We start from the raw sequence: 24,109 nt of genomic DNA, 5'->3' as shown, positions 1-24,109 counted from the left end.
TTATGAACACCTCATGTCATACTAAGGAGTGCTGGTTCAAAGTGAGTAAAAGTACCTGATTAAGAATGACAAGAACCCAATTATTCCTAAAAGTATTCCTACTCCTCTACTTTATCCAGGAATATTCTTCTAAAATAGAACATCAACTAATATATTTCACTGAACCTAAGACATCACTGACTACAATAATAACAATTAATGTACCCCTCCTAAAGCAAAAAAAAAAAAAAAAATCCCAATTATAATCATAAAACCAACAACCATTAGATGCAACGCAATTTCAGATGTGTTAAAACGTGAAAATAAAATGCATCCTAGAAATTATGAACTAAGATTTATAAACACCCTCACTATCTGAATCTATGTGGTTTAGAAAGTAAGAGTATGGACAGTTAGGAGTATCTGTAATTTCAAAAGCTGAGGATAGTGTTGCGATAAAAGAGGAAAAAAACCTTTTAAAAATCAAACTATGGAAGGAAGTAACAAATCTAACGGAAAAGAAGGATGCTTACAATTCCTAAGAATAGAGTCAAAGCACAGGCAATGCATTTGCCAAACAACTGTATCTTCTCTATTTTTTACACAGGTTTCTACATGTGCTGTATTTTTTACATTCTAACAGGATTTCCAGTGACCACACTAAATTCGCTTATTAATTCTAATTATTTATGAAATCTTTGGGATTTTCTACACATATATTTATGCCATCTGTGAGTAAATACAGTTGTTTCTTCCTTTCCAGTTTTTAAACCATTTATTTCTTGCTTTCTTAATTTTACTGATTAGGCCCTCCAGTATGTGTAGTGACGGGATATCCTTGCTTTGGTACTGATCTTAGGAAAGCATCTAGTTTCTCATCAAGGAGTATATTAGCTGTCAATATCTTTAATCAGATCAAGGAAGTTTCCTTCCTTTCCTAGTTTGTAGGGTCTTTAATATAACTGTAATAAATTTCATCAAATGCTTTTTCTGCATCTATCAAGATGATCATTATGGGTTTATTCTTACCCATTCCCCAACTCCCTTTTTAACCTGGTGAACTAAACTGAATTTCAAATGTTAATACAATCTTACCTTTCTGGAATAAATCCTAAGTGGTCATGATGATGTACTAACTTTTTTATATATCACTGGATATGTGGATTACTTTGTATTTTTGTGTCTATGTTCAAGAGATAGTACCCGTAATTTTCCTTTTATGTAATATCTTTTGTCAGGTTTTGTTGTACTCAAAGTTATGTTGTACTCATAAAATTACTGAGAAGTATCAAGTGCTGTGTTTTCAAAATATACATCACTAATACCTCTTACTTCCCAAGACAAAAAACAATCCCCTAAAGAAGTAGCAGTTATAATCCATTAACATCCCCCTCTTCTTATTTCCTATGTAAAATATTATCAGGCATAACTACTACCAGTACTTGTAAAGAAAGAAAACGGCCATTTCTCTCTAACAAAAAAGAAAAGAAAAAAAGTTTCTGGTAAAAATTACTACAAAAGATGTCACCCAAATATCATACTTTAACAACCAAAGTCTAAGAATCAAATTCAAAAGAAATCTAGGTATAATGCTTTAAAGCCACACTTACAATAAGCTAGCTCTAAGAGGTTTCTAAACCAGAAGTACCTAGCTTTATGCACTAAAAATATAGTACCTAAGAAGTTATGTCTTACAAATTTATTAATCCAATTACTATACCTAACCAGTTTTAATATTAAGCAAACAGTCATCTTTTCAGTAACACTGAATGATTTAAATTCATGATATTCTCTTAAAACAGCACATTGATAGCAAACGTTCATCAGCTGGGATTTCTGGCAAGAACAACAGATTTTAAAGTTAAATTTATAAAATATTTTTGTGATTAGAAGTTTCATTTCTTTCAAGAATACTAAGCAGCTTAAAAGTAACAAAGGGATTAAACATCTTGCAGAGAAATAGTTTAACATCAAAGAAAAAATTTGTACACACAGTAATCAATTTTTGCTATAATAGATTAGTTCCAAAAAAGTTCATGAAAACAAATAATTAAAAATAAATCATAATTTTCTGTAAGAAAAAGTGAAGGTAATAATCCTGACACAGGCCAATGCATTAAAAAAAAATAAAACAACCAAGAATAAACAAAAATAAATAGCTGCTCTGTAAAGAGGTTAACTGAAGATAACTGGAAGTTTGTATACTTATCATTTTTGCCTTAAATTCTTTATAGTATTTATTGAGTAAATTTCTTTTTCATAAATCACCCATAATTATTAAAGTTAAATTACAATGATTTGATTTTGAAAATATAAAAAACATGTTAAAAGTAGTAATGAAACAGCAAAATATACTGTAACAATTTGTTAAAGCTATGATTAGCGGAGACTTCAATTTAAGATTGCAAAACTTGACATAAGCATATCCTTAACTTAATCAGATATTTGTAAGTCCCCAGAATTGCTAGTATAGCAGACCTTATAGTATTTTTTTTATTCCTGAGCTACTTGTTATCATGAAGTAAAAAGGTTACCAAAGGAAATAGGTACTGCTAAAGTTAGTAATAGCATAGACCCAATACAGAAATTCAGAGAAAAGGTGAGTCACTACATGGAAAATTCACCAATAAAAAAGGAGAGGGACGAGAGGAAGAAAAGGCAAAGGCAATGAGCAGAAAAGTACTCCCTGGTGTAGAAGGAAAAGACCCCTGAAGTATCAGAACCAGAAAAATTTAGGTGTGACAGGCTCAGAATCAAGCAAAGTACAGAAAGTAAAGCAGAGAAACTGACAGTTTCTACAATGATTTAACATTAAAATAAGTCTGAGACTAAGATAGTGGCTATGCAAACTAAAGAAAGAGAACTCCAGGATACCAGATAGCATACTGAATCCAGAGGTCAGGGTACTGAAAGTGGCAGAAAAAAGGAAGTATATACTACAAAAGCAAGTAAATTACTCTACAGCTTTCAGTCTGTATAACTTTAAAAATGGTGGTATCACCTCCAGAGTTTGGGCTAGGAGACACTAGTTTATATAAGAAATAATGAATTCATTTTAGATCTGTTATGCCTGAAGTAATACTGAAATGCCCAAGAGGAAAGCCTGACATAATGAATGAAATTCAGACTCAAATTTCTAGAACTGTCGAAGCTGAAAACAATAAACAAGAAAAACACTATATTGAGGATTCACTGAAAACAGGTCAGCTATCTCATGGGATGCCCTATTTACGTATGAAGCCCATTTCCTTTGTAATCTTCATAATGGAAAGAGCCATGGACTGAAAATAGAAGACCCAGATTCCAATCTTGACTCAGTAACTCCCTGTGTATAGGTCAAACCATAAAACTATTTGGGCCGTAGCTTCCTTTAAGATAATATAGAAATGAGTAAAATTACCTGATGATAATATTCTGTGATTTCACATACCTCAGAGTAGAAGGACTAAAGATCAGGGCTTCACTCACACATAAACAGAAAAGGCATTTTCATATAGAACTATTAATCAGCTTCACAAATGGTCTTAACTTAGTATCTATCTACATTTAAAAAACAATTGACTAAATTTATTACTTGTTAGGTTATATCAGTAACTGTTAGTAACAAAAACTTACATTTACGTCATCTTTTCCAGCTTACAAAATACTTTTAAATAAACGATTTTATTAGAACCTCACAAATCCCTGTGAGCAAGACAAATATCATCATCACCATTTTGCCAAGAAGGAAAAAGATTCAGAGGTTAAAAAGCACTGCCCAACATCATGCCGTTAGTGAGGAGTCAGAGCTCAACCCAGGTAAAATTCCTAATCCATGGCTCTTTCTATTAGGCTGCAGAATTTAAAAATTAAAGGTACAATATCCCTAAAAGAAAATAAAGGAAATAGAAAAACAAAAAGAACGGAGCACATGGAAACACAGCAAAAGGCAAGTACAAAAGTGCTGAAGCAAAAATGTTTTAGAAAAGACAAGTATTTTTCTTTTTCAGCAAATGGAAAGCAAAAAGGTAGGAATAAGAGATACAGGTACTATTAAGAAGCAAGAGCTTGGAACAATGAAAAAAAATTTTAAATTAAGGTGCCATCTGAAAACATTTATGAAGCCAAGACAAACACATCATGCTATTCTTCTTACCTTTTCAGTTGCTGAAACAGATGGCTTTGATACAAAACCCAACCTGTCCTTCACAGATAACTTAGTTACATTCTAAAAAAATTAAAATGGACATATTCAGTGTTTCCCCAAACAAACAAAAATCTGCTGGGAATTTGAACATTCTGATTATATTAATATGTACTAAGTCAATGAGTATACTGACGCTAATCACAAAATGTTGGGAGGATTTAAGAGAGTGAGAGAGAGAGATAAAATGTGCACATAAAAACAAAAATAAACAATGCAAAATTATTCAATCATGAAAAATTATGTAAAACAGAGATTTGAATTAGGTGACTGATGAGGCCCCTTTCACTAATATAGAGTCATAAATTCTTAAAATCCTGCTATGTTAGCAAGTAGAAAGTCTGAATATTTTAAATATTAGATTTGAGCAAGTAAAATATTTGGCTGCTTCTCCAGCTTAAAAATAAGCTAAAGTATCTGTGTTTTATATTCAAGTACATACTGCACATGGTGGTGATTTGGGATATTTAGGAATGTAGATTTTTAAAAAATAACCAATAATTTACCTTATTTACATTCTGCACGATTTTTACAGAAGCTGAATACCTTATTTTCAGGAGTTTTCTAGGGACTATTTTAATAAGGTGGCTTCCATTAGCTAAGTAGGCTACTACACCCTAACTCTAGTTCACACAGCAAATGCTGAAGCATCTGGAGACAAAGGAAAACTAAATTTCAGAAAATGAGTATAGAAACAAGAAATTGCCACTCAAGTGTAGAAGGGAGTGAAAAGGGAATGGCATATGGAGAAAAGTCAGGAATAAGTGATTCAAGTTCTAAGAGCACTACATAAGTACTTAAAACAGTATATAAAGTTTGCTTTAATCTGATGTTAAGTTTAAGCCCTCCCTTCCTAAAAGCTTTCAATTCAGTCTAATGTACAATTATCTCTGGAACAGAATTTTAATTAAGTAAAATAAGATGATGAGAAAAATATGATTTATTGTACTGAACTTTTCAGGCAACTTTGCTGAAATATATCTCCTCCACAAAGTGAGAGTGAAAACTTTCTCATGAATAACTATTACCCAGACAGAAGAATTTAACATTCAAATACTACAGGAAAAATAAAGGCTGTGAAAATGTTACAGTAATGGTTAAAAAAAAAAAAATTCAATAGGTGGGATTCAAATAATATAAAGACTATATTTCTACATAAAATATATACAATTTTAACTATAATTCAAATTATCAAGGGAAACTGAGAACCTACTATGTGACAGGTTTGATGATAAGATCTTTTATTTACCTGAGGAAGGTCTGAACTGGCACTCTGGGCTTCTGCAGGCTCAATATTACTTGAAGGTACTGGACCCAAACGCTCTTTGACTGACTGCTTCACAACAGGCAATATGGGTTGTTGGACTAAAGGCTGCATTACCTCAGAACAAGAAAAAAATTTTAAACAAGATGCTCTGCTCATTAGCATAGAAAAAATAACCGTTTTAGTTATGTTACTAAATTGCCCATACAAAAAGAAGTTTTAAAATGCAACTTGTAATCGAAAAATAACCCCCTTCCAATTTCCTTCACACAAAGATGTTTTCTTTGCATTAAATAACTTACTCATTTTAAGTTATCTACCCTTTACTACCTTGTCTCTCTTTTTTTATAAAAGTGAGAGTTAAATCGAAACCTAAACCTAAACTGCTGCAATACAGCTCTACAAGTAATATAACATTATGTATTGATATGATTCTTTCATTATTGAGAGAGAAACAGAGTTTGAGAAAAGAAGAATTTCCAAGATGAACCCATAATCTGGATATGTGTGTGTATATATATATATTTCTGGAATAAGTATAGCTACTATTTACTAAGTACTTCCTATTTTCAAGGGACTGTTCTACATGTTTTATAGATATCATATTTTAATTCTTGAAACTAAGGATTAACTCCACAATTAAATAAGAGAACAGGCTAGAGAGATTAAGTAATTCTTCAAGTCCATTCAGATAGCAGCCAGGATCTACTCAAGTTTGACACTAATGCCTTGGGCCCTTAAACACTATGCTAAGAATTTTCTAAGAAAAGCATTTAAATTTACACAAACTTCTGTCTTACCTTTGGGGAAGTAGTTTGTAACTGTTGGGTGCTTCCTTCTCTGTGCCAATAGACCTTAATAAAGCGATTGTTCAGTACTGCTTCTGTACTTGATATTGCTTTTTTTGCTTCTTCGTATGTTGCAAATTGGATAAGGGCACCTTCAGGATCACCATTATAAGCAACCTAAGATGTAAAATATTAAAGACCACTGAACTTCCAAAATAATCTGTCACTTCATCCAATAAAAAAAGAAATACTGGTCTTTCCAAATTAGATTCTATCTTTACATTTCCTTATACTCAGATTATTACCATAGCCTTGCCTTTCTTTCTTTCTATTTTTTTTTTTTTTTTTTTGATATACAGGGCCCAGGGATTGAACCTGGGACCCTGTATATGGGAAGCTGGCACGCAATCACTGAGCCACATCGGCTTCCATGAACAGGGGTTTTTTCTCTTTTTTTCTTCTGCTTATTATTTGTTTTTTAATTTTTTCAGGAGGCACCAGAAACTGAACCTGGGAAGCCAGGAGTCCAACTGCTTGAGCCACATCTGCCCCGCCATAGTCTTTCTTTAGGAGTTCTAACTCCAATATCCTCCCAATCTAGGAGAAATGGTAATCAAGAATTGTTTACAGTGAAATGAGAGAATCCTCTATACAGCACTTAATAGAGAATACTGACCACACAGAAGTTTCATACAGGACATGCAGAATGTTTCATTTTCTCTCCCAATTTTAATACTATGAGAAATAATCCCTGTCAATGAATGGCGTGGTCAGGACCCACAGCCAGAGGAATGCAGAAAACTACTTTGAAAGGAATGATCTCTAATTAGAAATTAAAGAAAAACCCATTAGCACAATATCCTGTATTTGTAAATTTGTAATTCTCAAAATAGTATTAATGAGAAAACTTAAGGAAAAAAAAGAAACTTATGTAACTGCATCAAGCACATTTTATAAGACAAATCTGAGATTCAATGAGTATATTATTCTGTAGACTACTTTTAGGTAATATCCAGGCTTTTCCCTTTAATTTCCTTTTCTTTCAACAAAAAGTGTTTCCCATACTGTGCCACAGAAACCACTGATGGTGTGAAGCAATAAAGAATAGAAATTAAGAGCCTGAACTATGAGTCAAATTGCCCACTTCAAACCTTGGGTACTACCTCACATAAGCATGAGCAACTTATTTAACCTTTCTGTGACTCCGTTTCCCCTTCCAAAAGTGGGGATAATACCAGTACTCACCCTGTAATGGTTTTAAGAATGAACTAAAACCTCACGTAGAACAGATAGTATACAGTAAGTGTTCAGGAAATATTACCAACTATTCTGAAGGACATTTTCAGTAGCTGATTAATAATTATGCATTTATTGGAATTTAAAATTATCAAGAATTATTTTCACTTACAGTAAAGCTAAGGCTTTTGTAAAGTGTTTTAAAAAAAAAAACAAACTCCATGAGAGCACATGTGGCTTAACTGGTTGAGCACCCACCTCCCACATAGGTTTGGTTCCCAGTGCCTCCTGAAAAAATCAAAAAGCAAACAACAAGCAAAACAATCAAAAAAACCAACTCAGGGAAGATGATGTGGCTCAGTGGTTGAGTAGCAGCTTCCCACATATGAGGTCCTGGGTTCAATCCCTGGTTACTGGTACCTCAAAAAAAAAAAGAACTTAAAAAAAAGACCACCACCACTCACTTCATAAACAATAATGGTATGCAGATAGAGCAAAGGGGCCCATAAAGACCATATTAATCTCATTAATTTAGGAAATGCAATTTAAAGCATTAATTAGATATGTTTTGCCCATCAGCTTTTAAAAGTTTTAAAATTTTAACATTACCACTGTGCTTAATTGTGTAGGGAAAAGAATGCATTGAGGACTATTTTATATCTAGATTGAAATATGGTAGACCAGATTGATTTGGATTAATAGTTACAGAGGATTGTATTAGGCATAGTATGGACCCATGTTTTTTTTCTGAAGTTTGTATATTGAATGATAGATCTACAACTTAGAGAAGTGCATAACAAAAAATACAGACTGATATGTAAATTGTTAATAATGTAATAATCAAATGAGGAGGGGAATGTGAGGGCACAAAGAGTTGATGGGAAACATTTCCTTTAGTCTACATATATTTCCACTGCCCCACACCTAACGAGCGCAGTTTTTCAGCTATTACTTTTATAACAGGATATTTTAAACAGCAAGAAAACAAAATTTTCCAAAATATCAACTTTAGATGACCTTTACCCTCTAAAATGTATTAATTTTATCAAATTATAGGAGTTAATTATTTCAGCTGAAAAGAAGAATGTTACACAAATTTTGGCATGAGGGCGAGTGGAGCCCAACGTATTTCAGCACAGTCAACATATCACATAATGGAAACTCAACAGGAAATAACAGCACAAGGTATAGGCACCCAAACTAAGGTATAATTGTAGATGTGGTCAAATACAAATTTCAATGACATTTGTATCTCAAAGGATTTCCAAAAATGGTAGTGGAAAAAGTAAATATTTAAAAATTGATGGATTACACGGTATTTAGGCTCCCAAAGTACCTGTTAAATCCATGCGACCTCAGAAGTGGCAAAAACAATTTGATTGAAATTTTGTTGAAATCATTTTTAGTAGAAAATCTACTATTACTTTTACAGAGTAAGATTATTTCACTTTTGCTGTAATTTTATAACTTCCATTATGTGAAAAGTTTACCATAACATGATCAATCAAAACTCCTGCTTGCCTCAAAGAGGGGTGCTCCGAGAGCTCTAGAGACATATGGACACTATAGGCAAGGTACACAACCCTGTGAAATCAGCATCCCATCAGTGGGCCTTACCTTGGAAAATAAGATAACCTATTTCCTCAATATAACAGAGTTAGATTCGTTTATAACTTCACTACACATGATTCCTCTACCCCTTTTATTTGAACCTATAATCAGCATTATACCCACATTCAATATATGTCACAAAGACTTAAATCTTTGATCTGTCCATATGATGGTTGACCCCTGAACCTCAGCAGAGTTGTAGTCAACATCTACTCTCCAGTTCATCAGACTTGCTCAGGACAACTAACAAAATGATGATGGGGGACAACCCCCATCCCCAAAAGCAAAAAGTATCTACAACTTCATGCAAAACAGTTCCTTCTATCTGTCCCATAAGATCTAAGCCCCCTCTCAATCTGAAGCAGAGCAATCATCACAACCCTAAAATCCTCAAGACTGAGGAATGAACAAAAATTAGGGGGAGGAATGCATTCATGGAACAAAGTAGACTTATTATTATTGCAGTAACGGAAGAAATGTAACACTGATATAAAGACTGTGGTCACCAGAAGTTCTGAGGGGAGGGGGAGGGAAGAAAAGGTAGAACATAGGGCATTTTTAGGGCATCTGAATAGTTCTGTATGATACTGTAATATCAGATACAGACCATTATACATTTTGTCATACCTATAAAATTGTACGGTACAAAGTGTAAACGATAATATAAACTACAGATCATGGTTAGGAGCAATGCTTCAACATTTGTTCATCAACTATAACAATGTACCACACTAATGTAAGAAGTTATAAATAAGGGAAAATGTGAGAGGGGGAGGTATAGGGTATATGGGAGTCCCCTAGATTGTCAATGTAACTTTTTAGTAATTTAAAATCTCTTTAAAAATAAAGTTAAAAAATAAATAGGGAAGCAGATTTGGCTCAACTGATAGAGCGTCCACCTACCACATGGGAGGCCCAAGGTTCAAATCCAGGGTCTCCTGACCCGTGTGATGAGCTGGCCCACATACAGTGCTGATGTGCACAAGGAGTGCCCTGCCACGCTGGGGTATCCCTTGCATAGGGGAGACCCACGCACAAGGAGTGCACCCCATAAGGAGAGCCACTCCATGCAAAAAAAGAGCAGCCTGCCCAGGTGTGGCGCCACACACATGGAGAGCAGAGGTAGCAAGGTGACACAACAACATAGGTTCCCGGTGCCGCTGACAAGAATCCAAGCAGACACTGACGAACACACACAGAAAGCAGACAGACAATGGGGTGGAGGAAGAGGAGATAGACAGATACATACATACATACATACATTTAAAAAAAAAAAAAAGATAATTCAATATGGTAGATAGCTATATAAACAAGTAACCAAAATATAAGTCAAATTTTAATGACTTCTCAAGGAAACTTTTGGAAATAATCGATGTATTTATTACCTTGTGTGGTAGTTTGATATTGTTTTATAAATGCCCCCACCCCCCAAAAAAGAAAGATTATACTTGGAACTAACCTATTCTTCTGGGTGTGATACCCTTTGAATGCTTTAAATTAGGTTGAGGTGTCTTTGATTAGATTACCTGTTAAGATTAGGGCTTTGATTCGAATACTTCAGTAAGGCGGGACTCAGGTTTCATCCCCGCCCCCTTCCTGGGTCTGATATAAAAGGACTCAAAGGGACAAGACATACACACAGGAAAAGAGAGCTCTGTCATTTTCGTTCTGGCCATGTGATAGAAAGGAGGAGTATCAAAACAGCTAAAGCCCTGGAGATGAACCATTTTGCCTAATAGTTTACAACTGACCTTGGGAAAAGAGCCAAGACTGATAAAGGAAGCTGTGAGAGGCAAGCCCTATGCCAGAAGAGAGAGGACTTCGCTTAAGCAAGAAGCCTCAAGAGAAAGAGGAAGCCGCAGGGTGGGGGGTAAGTAAAGGGGAGAGGGGAGGCAGATACCAGCCAGATATCAGCAGACCATCTTGCTTCAACATATGGCAACTCAACTTGACAGAACCACCTTGAAGTGGAATTTTTACAGCCTTGTAACTGTAAACTTTTACCCTAAATGAATACCCTTTATAAAATGAACAGATTTCTGGTGCTTTGCATCAGAAGCCCTTTGGTAGACTGATACACCTTGTTTGTGGTGATGGCTTCACTACGGTATATACCTATGTCAAAATTGATAAAACTGTACATTTTAAATATATACAGTTGACTGTACTTCAATTATGAAATTGGAAACAAGCTAGATGTGTTTTATGAGAGAAAAAAAAATTCCTGCCTTTTGAAAAGTCAAAAACTTATTCGAAATTTTACATTTCATACATATTTTTCCAAATTTAATAATTAGCAAAACTTACATATTTCTATATTAAAGTTATAGTCTTAATATATTCGGTTTCCAAAAAAATTAACAGACACAACAGAAATCATTTCATGGCTCTTACCTGTAAGTTAACCAAGGTTCCAAATCGACTAAAATGCTCATTAAGCTTGCTGATATTATTTAATTCTGGAGGAACTTTTCTAAGTTCAAGTTTGGTATTTTCATTTCCAAATTGAACCTTCTTCTGGAAGCCTGGGCTATTTGTTCTATTAAAATTTGGTCTGCAATAAAAACCAAATTAATTAATACATTTAAAAATCCTGATTCCAATCAATTACAAAAGATCAAAGTTTTTACATGCAAAATAAATGTCCACTTAAGTTCCAATTTTCTCCCCAAACTGAAATTACCAGTTGATAAAGGAAACTTAAAATTTCCCCCAAACAATAAAATTTCCAAATAAGTAGGGATAGCATCATTCATGGAAGCCAACTGAGAAAAATGGTTCTTCCATATGATTTGTTGCTTTCTACTTCCTATCCACCGTCTTTTAATTCTTAGCAGTCAATCTGCATATATAATCCTTGCTCATATTGGTAGAAGCTAGCTTACTGAAATATACCTTATTTTAAACTTTGATTAAAAGCAAGGAATGACTGCCACAACCTCTCTCCAGATTTTAAAAAAAGTCTTAAGAGCTACAGACCAAACATTTAATACTTTAAAGAAATGACAAAACTGGCCCAGAAGTTACTTGCTTGCCTTTGATGACAGAATTAAAGGCAAAGCCAGAACCACCTTAAACAGATTGTTAAAGCTTTATAATTGTGATTCTAGTCTCTCCTCAAACATGCAAACTTATATGTGAATCATCACACACAGTAATATTCTAATTTCCTAGCCTCTCTCTTTTCTCTCCTTCCTTGACAACTTCAGTGCCTAACCAGCAGCCACCCCTCCCATCCCCCCAAAACTCTCTTTATCTCTTAAAAGGAATGGCCTACATGCTAAAGTCTTCTCCCAGACTCCATCCACACTTCCTTGCCCTGATGATGGGCTTGCAACTATTCTTTATTTCTAATATTTAACCACATTTATAAGAAAGGATTTTGGCAGGGAAGGGTGGGGGGAGAAGGAGAACAGGATAAATTGTGTCCTAAACCACCATACTGCTCCTAAAGGAAAATGCTGTTCTTAATATGTATCAATAAAACTGATTTGTTTAAAAAAAAAAAACAATAATTAAAAAAAAAAAAACTTGCCAGTACCAGCCAACTAATTTATAGAATTTTTAGAAAACAACTTACACTCTAAGTTGGAGAATGCCTACAGAACTGAATTAGCATAAAATTGTTTTCTCTTTTTGAAAGATAATACTGTACTGTTAATAATACCTCAATGATCCTAAAAATTAGTGTACAATAAAATCCCTCAATTTTCTCTTACTTATCAAACCAAGTCTTCTTTGGAGGAGCTCCAGGCTCCCCAGAACCAATGGTTCTTTTCCTCGATTCTGAGTCCACTACTATCCTCATACTGCTTTTATTAGGAGGCTTTTCTGTTTCAAAACAAAAGAAAGAAAGCAAAGGTTAATATTTTCTGAGTATCATAGCTACTTTCTAAAATCCATACAGAAAAACAAAGTTTTGACCTTTTGACCAAATATACCTTTTTGTAGAGAGAAATAAATGTACATTCAAACATAGTAATCTAAGAAATTTTAATCTATTTCAATGCAAAGAAACATTCTTTCCTTTGACACCCAGCGAACTTTGGAATAATCAATTAATTTTCACATGCCAAATTTAAATATGATTCTGCAGACTACAGACTACTTCTTTAGAACTAAAACCCACGCTAATGTTCCCATCTGCCATCACTTTCACAAGTAAATATATATACAATTAAATCAATCATCTTTGGGTTCTATCAAGTTTATAATTTTCTTGGAAGTATTTACTTCTGTCCTTTTTATCACAAGTCTTAAAATTAGATACACAAGCTAAAATTTTTCAAAATTTAAACACTAATCCAGTGAACTTACTTCAAGAATTTATAATTTAGTAGAGCTGCAATTAAAGCAAGCTGCTTATTTTAAAAATACATCAACATATTAACATAGAGATGTGATATGGGGGCATTTTCGGGACTTGAAATTGTTCTCAATGATATTGCAGGGATAGATGCAGGACATTACATATCCTGCCACAGCCCACTGAATGGACTGGGAGAGAGTGCAATAAACTATAATCCATGCTGTGCAGCAGTGCACCGAAATGTATTCATCAAATGCAACAAATGTACCACACTAACAAAAGAAGTTGTTGCTGTGGGAGGAATGGGGGGTGTGGGAAGTGGGGTATATGGGAACCTCTTGTATTTTTCAATGTAATATTTTATGTAATTTATGTGTCTTAAAATTTTTTTTAAAAGACTTGGAAAAAACCATATTAACATAATGAAAGCACATGAGTTAAAAAATGAAAATATTCAAGACTAACATAAAAATGGTTATCAGTAGAAATGCAGTGCAAAATATCTGTAAATACCTGCTATTTCAAGATTTATTTACACGGAGAACAATGATCATAGTACAATTAACCTGTTATTTCCAAATGACACCAAATTTTATTAATCCAATGGAAAAATATAATTCTAAAATTTCTTTTTTAAAGATGGATGAACTGATTGTATAAAATCCCATCTTTACATATTTCTAAACATATAATTAACCAAAAGAACTTAAGATTTGTTTGAGCACACGCTCTCTTATGGCTCCAACTATGAATTCCATACAGGATCACAAATCTTTACCACACATCTATCAACTCTGCTCTGAGGAATATCCCAAATTTCTCATTAATTGCTTTTTTTTTTCCTGGCCATCTTCTGGAAATGCTACAAGTACTTCAAAACTAACATGCAAAAAGTTCAAGTTATCTTAAAATCTCTGCTAAAGTAGTTGTCTGCAGATTGTTTCATGGATATACTGTCAAATTATGAAAGTTAAAGTGCAATAATGTTTGAAGAATATAAAGTGATTATGTATCCGGTTTCTAATAAGATAAACAATTTTGTTTTTGCTTTATCTTATTAGGGAGTTATATAAGTCACGCTTAAAAATGCTATGCTGTATGGTATAACAGGTGTAAAATAAATACTTTGAGAGGAAAAAAAAAATCTCTGCTAAACATTTCTTTAATGAAACTTGTATCTGCCAATCACCTGTCAGTCACATTTGATTCCTACCTTTCCCTCATCCTTTCAATTCATCTTGCATGCATTTCCTTTAATTTCCTGCTGAGATACCCTTGAAAGATACAACTTTGCATCTTTTCACTTAGATTACTGTCCTTACTGGGCTTCTATTTCTAGCCTCTCCTGCCATTAATTCATCCTATTTATACAGAGCTATGAAAACCAATGCCTGAATCCAGCTCTTCTCCATCTTCAACTTCTGCTTCTACAGTCACCTACCATCAACATTTAAACATGCTCAAACTACTCAAATTTAAAATAAAAAGAAACCTACTCATCAAACCACTTTCTTCTCCAGCTACAGCCTTCTCTCTCCTTTTCATAAGAGCTGTCTACACTTGCTAACTCTGCTTCCTTACCACCCACTCATTCCCTAAGCCTCTGATAACCAGCAGCTATTCCCAATTACTGCACTTAAATTGCTCATGCCATAATTGCTGATGTCCTAACTTGTTGCTTAAGCCTATGACTACTTCCCAGTCATTTTTTTAACTCTCCTCACAGGAGCATCTGACACTACTGGTCACCTTTCTCTCCTCGATTTTCAGGACTACCCACTCCTGCTTTTTTTGACTCTTTTCTCAGTGCCCTGTATACATTTCCCCTTTCTCTGTCTACTACTTCAGTGTTGGCGGTCTTCAAATTATTTGCCTGGGTCTTCTCATCTCACTCTAAAGCAGAGGTTCTTAGCTTTTTTTGTTCCATGGACCCTTTTACCAATTACGTGAAAATCACAGACCCCTTACTAAGTCCACACTATACTGTGCGTTATTTAATAAATATATCACACCTGAAACAACACAGTTCTGTCCCCACCCACCAAAAATTTGAATTTCAATTAAGGCTCAGGGATCCCTTGTTAAGAACCCCACCTATACCATCTTCCTAAGACATCTCATCTATTGCCATGGCTTTATTTCTTTCTTTCAGTGATTCTTGGGGTGTTGAGGGGGGCAGTACAGAGGAGGTACTATCAGAATCACATAAGAAAGCCTTTCGGAACCTATGTAAGTTAGGAAGTCAGGCCTGGAGATTTGAGTATGGCTCATTCCATCTTCCTCCATGACCACTGTCCTCTACATACTATTTTCTAATCTGCTGTCTCTCATGGGGCTCTAATATCTATATCCAATCTTCCCAATATCGATATTCAATCTTCCCCTGGACATTTGTACTCAAACAATGCATGGGGACATAAATTAAACACTTCCAAAACTAATTTCATCTTCCTACAAAATCTGTTTTTTCTCTCAGTGAAAGATATCATCTGCCCAATAATCCAAGGCAGAAACCAAGTGGCTTTAATTGTACCCTCTTCAATTACCCCCATTCTAAGTTCCCAAAATCTGACAAATTACTAAGTGTCAATTCTTTTCACTAAGCTTAAATCTTATTCACTTCCCACTTTAACCCTTTCTCTGGCTAACTCCTCAGCAGAATAGGTGGGAATATTCAGTATCTTGTATTGGTGAAATGCACAATGCAAGCTGCAGCTTCTTCGCCTAGTGGTGTATCTTCATAGAACCAATTCTGAAGGACTTCTTCTACCCAAATAGCCTCTCAAGCCCAGTTCACTATCCTTTTTAGAGTCTTTGAGCTACCTAATATCCCTGGAAAAAAATATGTAGTATAGCCAGTAAGAGAGGCAATAATGTGTTTTTTCCCCAAAAGCTGTGAACTACTTAACCTTTTCTCCTACCTATCATGGAAGCTTTTATCAAGCTCTCCACCTCTTCAGAAATCTGCAAAGAACAATTATCAGGAGTCCTGGGCCACAATCACATTTGTACTTTAACTCCATGGCCCAAAAGACCCTAGAACATTTTTCAATTTTTTAATAATGATAATTTCCCTGCAAGATTTAAAATATTCAGCATAAAAATACAATTACCACAAAAGAGTCTATAGCAAGTTTAAATAAAGACCTTCTAGAGGCTATCAGTAATTTATACTAATTATATAACAAAAAATCCTAAGGACCACGACTCTAATGATTATAAAATCATGTTTGTGTAACATTTCCTTCGAAAATCTGTTATAATCCAGGGCAGTAAATTTCAAATCCAAATGGGGAACAGATGAATGCATACTGGGGATGGGGAGGCAGGGCTTGAAAAAAGATAAGGAATATAGGAAAGCTTCAATTTGAATAGATTGCTAAATTAGTTGTTTGGTTCACAAAATAATGTTATTAATGGAGAACAAATTCCTAACTAGCTAAAAAAAATAGTCCATGATTTATCTAAAGAACAGTACTAAAATAATCACCATTTTCAGAATGGATTGCTAAATTAGTTGTCTGGTTCATAAAAATAATGTTATTAACGGAAAACAAATTCCTAATTAGCTAAAAAAAAGGCCATGATTTATCTAAATAACAGTACTAAAATAATCACTATTTTCAAAAATACTTCTGTGAGAAAAAACATCCTAACTTGTAAATAGGTACACAGACATTTCTTTAGACAGGGCCTCTTTCTGTAAGTTGTCATTATAGGCATGTGGAGTTAAAATTACCATAACTCCAAGTTCTACAGGATAAGCTTTATACGCAAAAGGTTTGGCCACTCTTCCTTCCCTCTATCACAAACAGAAACTGGCCTAGCATTGGAAAGGATCTAATAAATATTCATCTGTGGTGGCATATAGTTACTTCCAGAGCAGGTGAGAGGACAAAGTAGGAGCCCCAATAAAATCAAGAAGTACCGGTATAACGTAAAGGAATTAAATGCCAAGCAGTAAGTCAAAGAGGGAAAGGGAGCAGGGGAGCAGTTTGTGGCAGAAGATGGGGGGGGAGGTTTGGAGGATGGATAAACATCACGAACAGCCACAATATCAAGTCACCACTTTTCAATTACACGTAATCTGCATATAAGTTAAAAATATTTTTCTGCTGTTGTTGTTAATGCTACCTATTGCAATGCCTCAAGGAGAATTAACAAGAAGGTGGAGGTCTACATTGAATGTCCTATGATCTCAAAGAAGATATAAATCTGAATTAAAATTTTCCTCATACTTCATCATAAAAGGTACCTTAAACATTCTAGGCAGATGCTCTGAATACCTTAAACAGACACCTTCCAAGGGACAAATTAAGATATGCAAAGTAATGACAAATCTCTAAACCACATTATCCATTAACAGCTACTATTTAAGTTGGAATTTTTTTCATGATTAATGAGGAATGATTTTTTTCTGACTAGAAAAGATAGGAAAGAAAATGGGATTTGAAAATTAGTCGAGCTGGTTGGGAGAAAATAGTTCACACAATATTTTCTATTACGTCTGACAATCTCTTGGTTCCCTATTTCAAATGCTATCTGTAGCAAGGCTACATCTTTCAAATTAATGTGAACTCTCTTCTTCTAACCTTTCTCTATCACTTTGCATCTCAAGTATAGCATTTATGCAGCCCTAGCTTATGACTGTACCAGCTGTCCTCTTCCTGTTAGAAATTTTATGAAAAAGCCTGTCTCCTCTAAGAAAAAATTTTAAAATGTAATGTGTCACCTAAAACAGTATTCCTTTTGCTTTAACAATAAGTCAACCAATATCAAATTCTAATATGTAAAAAATAAACAAAAATAAAGTATGCAAAAAGTTTAAGTTCCTATAGTTGATATTATTATACAAACTAGGGAAGAGTTTTTAGAAAGTATATCTTTAGAAATCTGTAGAAATTATAAATCTTTAGAAATTATAAAGTATTACTTCAAAGAGTTTAAACAAACCAATTAAGACTAAGAATCACACAAAATACAAATGAAAAAAAAAAACTACCTGAGCAAATATGTACTGTTGAGAAATTCCTTTCTCGATGGTAGTAAAAAGTATCATCGAAACAACAAACAGGGAACCTTATCTTTTCTGAAGGGAGACCAAAGGATTTAGGGAATAAACATAATCACCATCCTTTACTCAAGTCCAATAAACAAAGGACTGTCCGTTCTTTACAAATGTTTTGCCACTCTCAATATTATGAAAACTCTAAGAAAGATTAATCATAGTACCTCTGGGTGGCAAATCCATATCCCCTGATGTAAGTCCTATCAAGTTAGGTCTTTGTGCATGCACTCTGTGTCTATACATAGGTCTGGAAGTGTTTGTTATGCTTGGAGCTTCAGGATTGTAGCCATCTGTGTCATATGTATCTGGTAATACAAAAACTGTAATTAAAAAACAATTATAAAATTCCACTTGGTAATTTTAATAATAATACAAAAACTACATAACATATTACTAATATATAATGTTATATATAATCTAAAAAGTTTTAGAAAAATAAAAAATTTTATTTTTAAAAAGAAAATATGAGTTCCTTAAAAAAACTCACAGCTGATGACTTAAACTTAATAGATACTCACCATATCTACATTGCATTTTATATATAATTTTACTGGACAACATTGTCTTAACAGAGCAACTCATTCCCTGACATTTTAAATTTTCTCATCTAAAGCTATAATAACTAATGAATATATAAAGGGTCAAAACTGCACCTGCAGTAAAAAGAGAGGGTGGAGCTGGAGGAGGCTGATGATGAATGCCAGTTGTTACTACAGTGGGAACAGAACTGGTTGCAGAATTTGGGGGAGCATCCATGCCAGATGGTTGCAAAGGAGGAAGTGGAGGGGGTGGTCCTGTCAAAACCAAAGAATAAGAAATATCATCTGAAAGCAAACAAATAAAATAAGTTACTATATGTATATCCAAACACAGTATTTCCATTAATCATTTCTATAATCACCAAACTCTCACAACTAAACTAGTTTTCTTAGGCAAAATACCCTTTTAATATATTCCAAACAGGTTTGCCTTAATTAATAAAGGACTGCAGGCAGGGGGGTTTGTCAAAGACATGCATAATTTAGATCCACTCCAAACCACAGTTAAGCGGTTTGGCATCCCCTACAAAGTTGGGGTATTCCAAATGGGAGCATCTGCCTCTTAGTTTCTAGCAGTCATCTATAAGGATTAGTTTAAATTTTAACAAAAGCAAGTATCAAACTCATTATATAAAAAAAGACTATGAACAGACACACCATAAATATAGGCAAACAAACATATTTACTTACCTGTGACAGGTGGGAGACTGGGTGGTAATGGACCTGGAGGAGGCACTGGGGGTCTGAGATTCACAGGCGGGGGTGTAAGAATTGGTGGAGGTGGGGGGAGTCCAGGAGGAGGTGGTCCTTCAACAACAGGAGGTTGTGCTGGGAAAGGCAGCATACCAGGAAGATTCACATCCTCTACAACTACTGGGTCACTTCCATGATCAAAAGGGCACATGTCTCCTCTCATACAGAAACCCTTTTCTGTGAGGAAAAATAATTAAGAAATGTGAAAAGCACAGATATATAAATGTTCCCTAAGCTAACTTAAATAAGATTATTTTAAGTGTAAGCATTTTTAATAGATACACCCATTTCTAAGAGCTTTAGGCTAATTCCATTATTAACAAGTGATAATATATCTAAATACCAAATTATGTATATATACCTAGCTAGAAAGAGATCAAATTTTGTCATATTTTGTCATTAGAAACATGCTTCATGTAAACTGCTCACATAAAACTTTAAGAATACTCATACTACTACAGTTTTAATATTATTTTCCAAATTTTAGAGTAAATTCTTAAAGTCTTATATTCTATTCTTTTATAAAATTATTACATAGGTGATACAGTGATATTCGCATTTCTAGACCCTACCTATGTGCCAATAACCATTCTATATGGAACACCCATTCGTTTCTACATTCCAAGAACCAGTGGGTTCTGGCAACCATGTTTCAGTACCATACTCCCTCTGACAAATATTTCAGGAGATATTTATTCTTAACTGGAAAATTACAACAATAGATTAATACTGACATACAAATAAACATTATCTTGATAAACAATACCGATGACTGAAGAATGTTTCAATAATATTAAGGGATTCATGAAGTGGTTAGCAGTAATTTCCTACTACTGCCAATACCAGAGGTAAGTCTGACATTAAATATTAATTCAGTACTTCATGAAGCAGTCAAAAGACTCACCATCATAGTCTCTACATCGTTTCTTTGGCATTGGTGGTCTTGCATAAGAGTTATGGTCCACCTGGTCTTCATGAAATTCAGACCAACTTTCGGTAGTGTTATTACCATGATGAGTAGGAGCAATTACTGTAATAGTACTGCTCAATGTAGGTACAGGGTAGTGGCCAGATGAAATGGTAGGTACTGAAGACACGGGAGTATAATTGTTTTCTAATGGATCTGTCCTATCCAGATCATACTTGGGCTTTACCAGGTCCCTTTCTGCAACAAAACAGAAATGATTTATAAAACTATACACTATTAAATACAAAACAAAAGGAAGTCCCAGTTCTAAATAATAGTGATATTTTGTTAAATATGAACAAACTGTTTACATTTTTGCACAAACCTCTTCTTTTAAAAATCGTTCACATAATCCCTAATGTTCCAAGATAAGTTATTTCTATTCAATATGACCTAAACTATAAAAATAAGCAGAAAGCTATTGCAATTGTGTTTTTTCTTGGAGTTTCTGCTTTTGGAAAAAAAAGATTTTTTAAATTTTCTTCATCACAACCTTAGTATGCATAATTACTTCAACCCATAAAATAAAACATGCATGTAAAAGCATGATTATTTTTCCTGAAATGAACATTTAGTTACAATGCAACTAAAGACCCTAGTAGGACTTCCTACATTGACCACTACTTACTGGAGATAAAAACGGACAAGCAAAGAGGAAAAGCAGAGGAATTCATATTAAACATGAACAAAGACACTAACTAGGCTTTATATGATCTCAAGAAACGAGAAAAGAACAAAGGAGGTTAGACAAACAGTAATGTGCAGAGAGGTCTCGCACGCCTGTAGAAGGGGAACACCCCTAAGAAAATAATTAACCAAGAAATACAGAACTTATAATAACTTTGGCATCATAAAATGCCAAAAACAGTGGTTTCTAAAACCTGAAGGTAAATGTACAAAAAAGGTTCCAAAAGTAACAAAAATCTAAGCTTGAGTAATGGTGCCTTACTCACAGGTATTTTAGTTGTTTTACTGCCTACAACATCTTCAATAATACATATTGAAACATGTTGGAAATAACATGTTCTCATGAACATGCACATCTAATTTTTTCATTTCTCTGAGTTCTGAAGTATGTGATATACAATAAAGTATACATATTTAAGGTGTATTTAATAAGTTCTGGCCTATGTATAAACTTGTGAAACCTCCACTGCAATGAAGATAATGACATACTCATCATCCCCAAAAGTTTCCTCATGCCCCTTTGTAATCCATCCCTAGGCAATCATTGACTTGCTTTCTGTTACCAAAAATTAAGTTTGCACTTTCTAAAATTTTATATACATATGTATACTCTATTTTGTCTGGCTTCTTTCACTTGGCTTAATTATTTTGAGATTCATCCATGCTGTTGCATCTATGAGCAGTCCGTTCCTTATTATTGCTGAGTAATATTCCATTGTACAAATACTTTATAATCTGTTTTCCCATCCACATGTTGATATACAGTTTCCAGTTTTTGGCTATTACAAATAAAGCTGCATTAAACATTTATGTACAAGTCTTTGGGTAGACATATGCTTTCATTTTCTTGGGTAAATACTTGCAGTTGAATGGCTAGCTCATATGAAAGGTCTATGTTTAACATTTGAAAATACTGCCCAACTGTTTTCTGAAGAGTTCCAGTTCATCTCCATCCTTACCCATACTTGGCATATTCAGTCTCTTAAGTTTATCCATTCTGATGGGTGTGTAGTAGTAACTCAATGTAATTTTAATTTTCACGGTATTAAAAATTTTAAAGAGGGAAACGGACTTTGGCCCAGTGGTTAGGGCGTCCGTCTACCATATGGGAGGTCCGCGGTTCAAACCCCGGGCCTCCTTGACCCGTGTGGAGCTGGCCATGCGCAGTGCTGATGCGCGCAAGGAGTGCCATGCCACGCAAAGGAGTGCCATGCCACGCAAGGGTGTCCCCCAGTGGGGGAGCCCCACGCGCAAGGAGTGCGCCCGTGAGGAGCCGCCCAGCGTGAAAAGAAAGTGCAGCCTGCCCAGGAATGGCGCCACCCACACTTCCTGTGCCGATGACGACAACAGAAGCGGACAAAGAAACAAGACGCAGCAAACAGACACCAAGAACAGACAACCAGGGGAGGGGGGGAAATTAAATAAAATAAATAAATCTTTAAAAAAAAAAAAATTTTTTTAAGAAATTTTAAAAAGCATTCACTTGGACCACAAAATGCATGAAAACAGAAAAACAGAAAAAAAAAAAAAAGGAAAAGATTAACAAAATGCAACAAAAATCTTCAAATAAAAGTTTTTCTCATGCCAAAAAAGACCACCAACAAAATGCACATATATATGTATTATTTACCCCTGCTCCGTGTTCTGCTTCTGCTCCTAGTCCGGCTCCTATCTCTATCCCGGTCACGCAACCTCTCTTTACTCCAACTTCGACTGCGACTCCTGCTGTAACTACGACTCCGTCCCCGTCTTCTATTGTATCGGTCTCTGTAAGAATCTCTTCGAGGAGGATTTCGATCATAATCTCTTTTCCGTGAACGATCATCTTTTTTCCTCTCATCACGACTCCTAAAAAAATACATGATTAATTTTATGTAAATAATTTTAAAGGGATAAAACAGAAAATTAAACGCAAAAGTCACAATTACTGTACCATTATTCTTTATCCCACTATCTGAAAATAAATATTGAAAGACAATTGAAGAAAAAATGAATAAGCTGTTTAAGCACTCTAATATCCCTTTAAAGGGATCTTTAAATATAGACATCTGTCTTACACTACTTACAGAACAAAATGTCTTATATACTTAGTCACATACATATATAGGAACACATCACATACATTCTATTCTAAATGACTTTGAAGCCTTCAAGTGAAAAAACAATGTATTCACATTCAACAGAACTTCCAGCAAGAAAAAGGTCTCACATTAAGATTTGAAGGTAGAAATAAAAATAAAAATTAATATTTATCAAGTGTTTTCTGTATGTCATGTACTGCTCTAAATGTCACTTCAATGATCTATAAATTTGACCTAGATTTTCTTGGTAAAAAAGGAACTTTCCTATACTAGTTAGAGTATAAATTACTTGCTACTATATTGAGAATCGCTCAATGAACGGATCACCTATTTTCTCTGTATCGGGAGCTTGACTGGGGAGGACTGTGATTTAGCCTTCTGGAAAACTTCTTCTCTCGCTCTTCCTCCTTTGTTATCTGCAGTACAAAAAAAAAATGTATAGAAGTTTAGCAACAGTTACTCTTTGCCACAGTGCTCTTTTAATGGCTTAAATATTAAAACACAGGAGCTAAACTGTCTTCTTTTAAAAGTTATTGAAACAAAATTAATTCCTTTACAAAGTATAATCATTCTACTTAGCCACAAAGGCATGCCTCTTAAAAGTTAAAGTGAATGATAAAGAAACTCATAAATGCTCACCCTAG

At 34.4% G+C, this 24,109-nt stretch overlaps 1 protein-coding gene across 6 annotated transcripts in view; it reads right to left on the bottom strand.

Moving 5' to 3' along the window:
• Positions 1–24,109, bottom strand: part of RBM26 (RNA binding motif protein 26) — an 88,748-nt gene that overhangs the window by 31,911 nt on the left and 32,728 nt on the right. The window contains exons 4-14 of one of the 6 annotated variants that reach the window (XM_071208239.1): positions 23,793–23,881; positions 23,015–23,232; positions 20,635–20,895; positions 19,668–19,907; positions 19,092–19,232; positions 18,603–18,758; positions 12,781–12,892; positions 11,456–11,615; positions 6,227–6,391; positions 5,412–5,543; positions 4,115–4,186 (exon numbers count right to left, since the gene is read on the bottom strand). In XM_071208239.1, coding sequence (XP_071064340.1) covers positions 4,115–4,186; positions 5,412–5,543; positions 6,227–6,391; positions 11,456–11,615; positions 12,781–12,892; positions 18,603–18,758; positions 19,092–19,232; positions 19,668–19,907; positions 20,635–20,895; positions 23,015–23,232; positions 23,793–23,881 — 1,746 coding nt within the window. Of the gene's footprint in view, positions 1–4,114; positions 4,187–5,411; positions 5,544–6,226; positions 6,392–11,455; positions 11,616–12,780; positions 12,893–18,602; positions 18,759–19,091; positions 19,263–19,667; positions 19,908–20,634; positions 20,896–23,014; positions 23,233–23,792; positions 23,882–24,109 lie in introns of all 6 variants that reach the window. The other 5 variants (XM_071208240.1, XM_071208241.1, XM_071208243.1 and 2 more) reach the window with 5 other exon arrangements.

Source organism: Dasypus novemcinctus, chromosome 15 (assembly GCF_030445035.2).
Source record: "Dasypus novemcinctus isolate mDasNov1 chromosome 15, mDasNov1.1.hap2, whole genome shotgun sequence".
Taxonomy (NCBI): Eukaryota; Metazoa; Chordata; class Mammalia; order Cingulata; family Dasypodidae; genus Dasypus; species Dasypus novemcinctus.
Note: the sequence above shows the minus strand (reverse complement) of the source record. Positions and strands in the feature narration are given on the sequence as shown.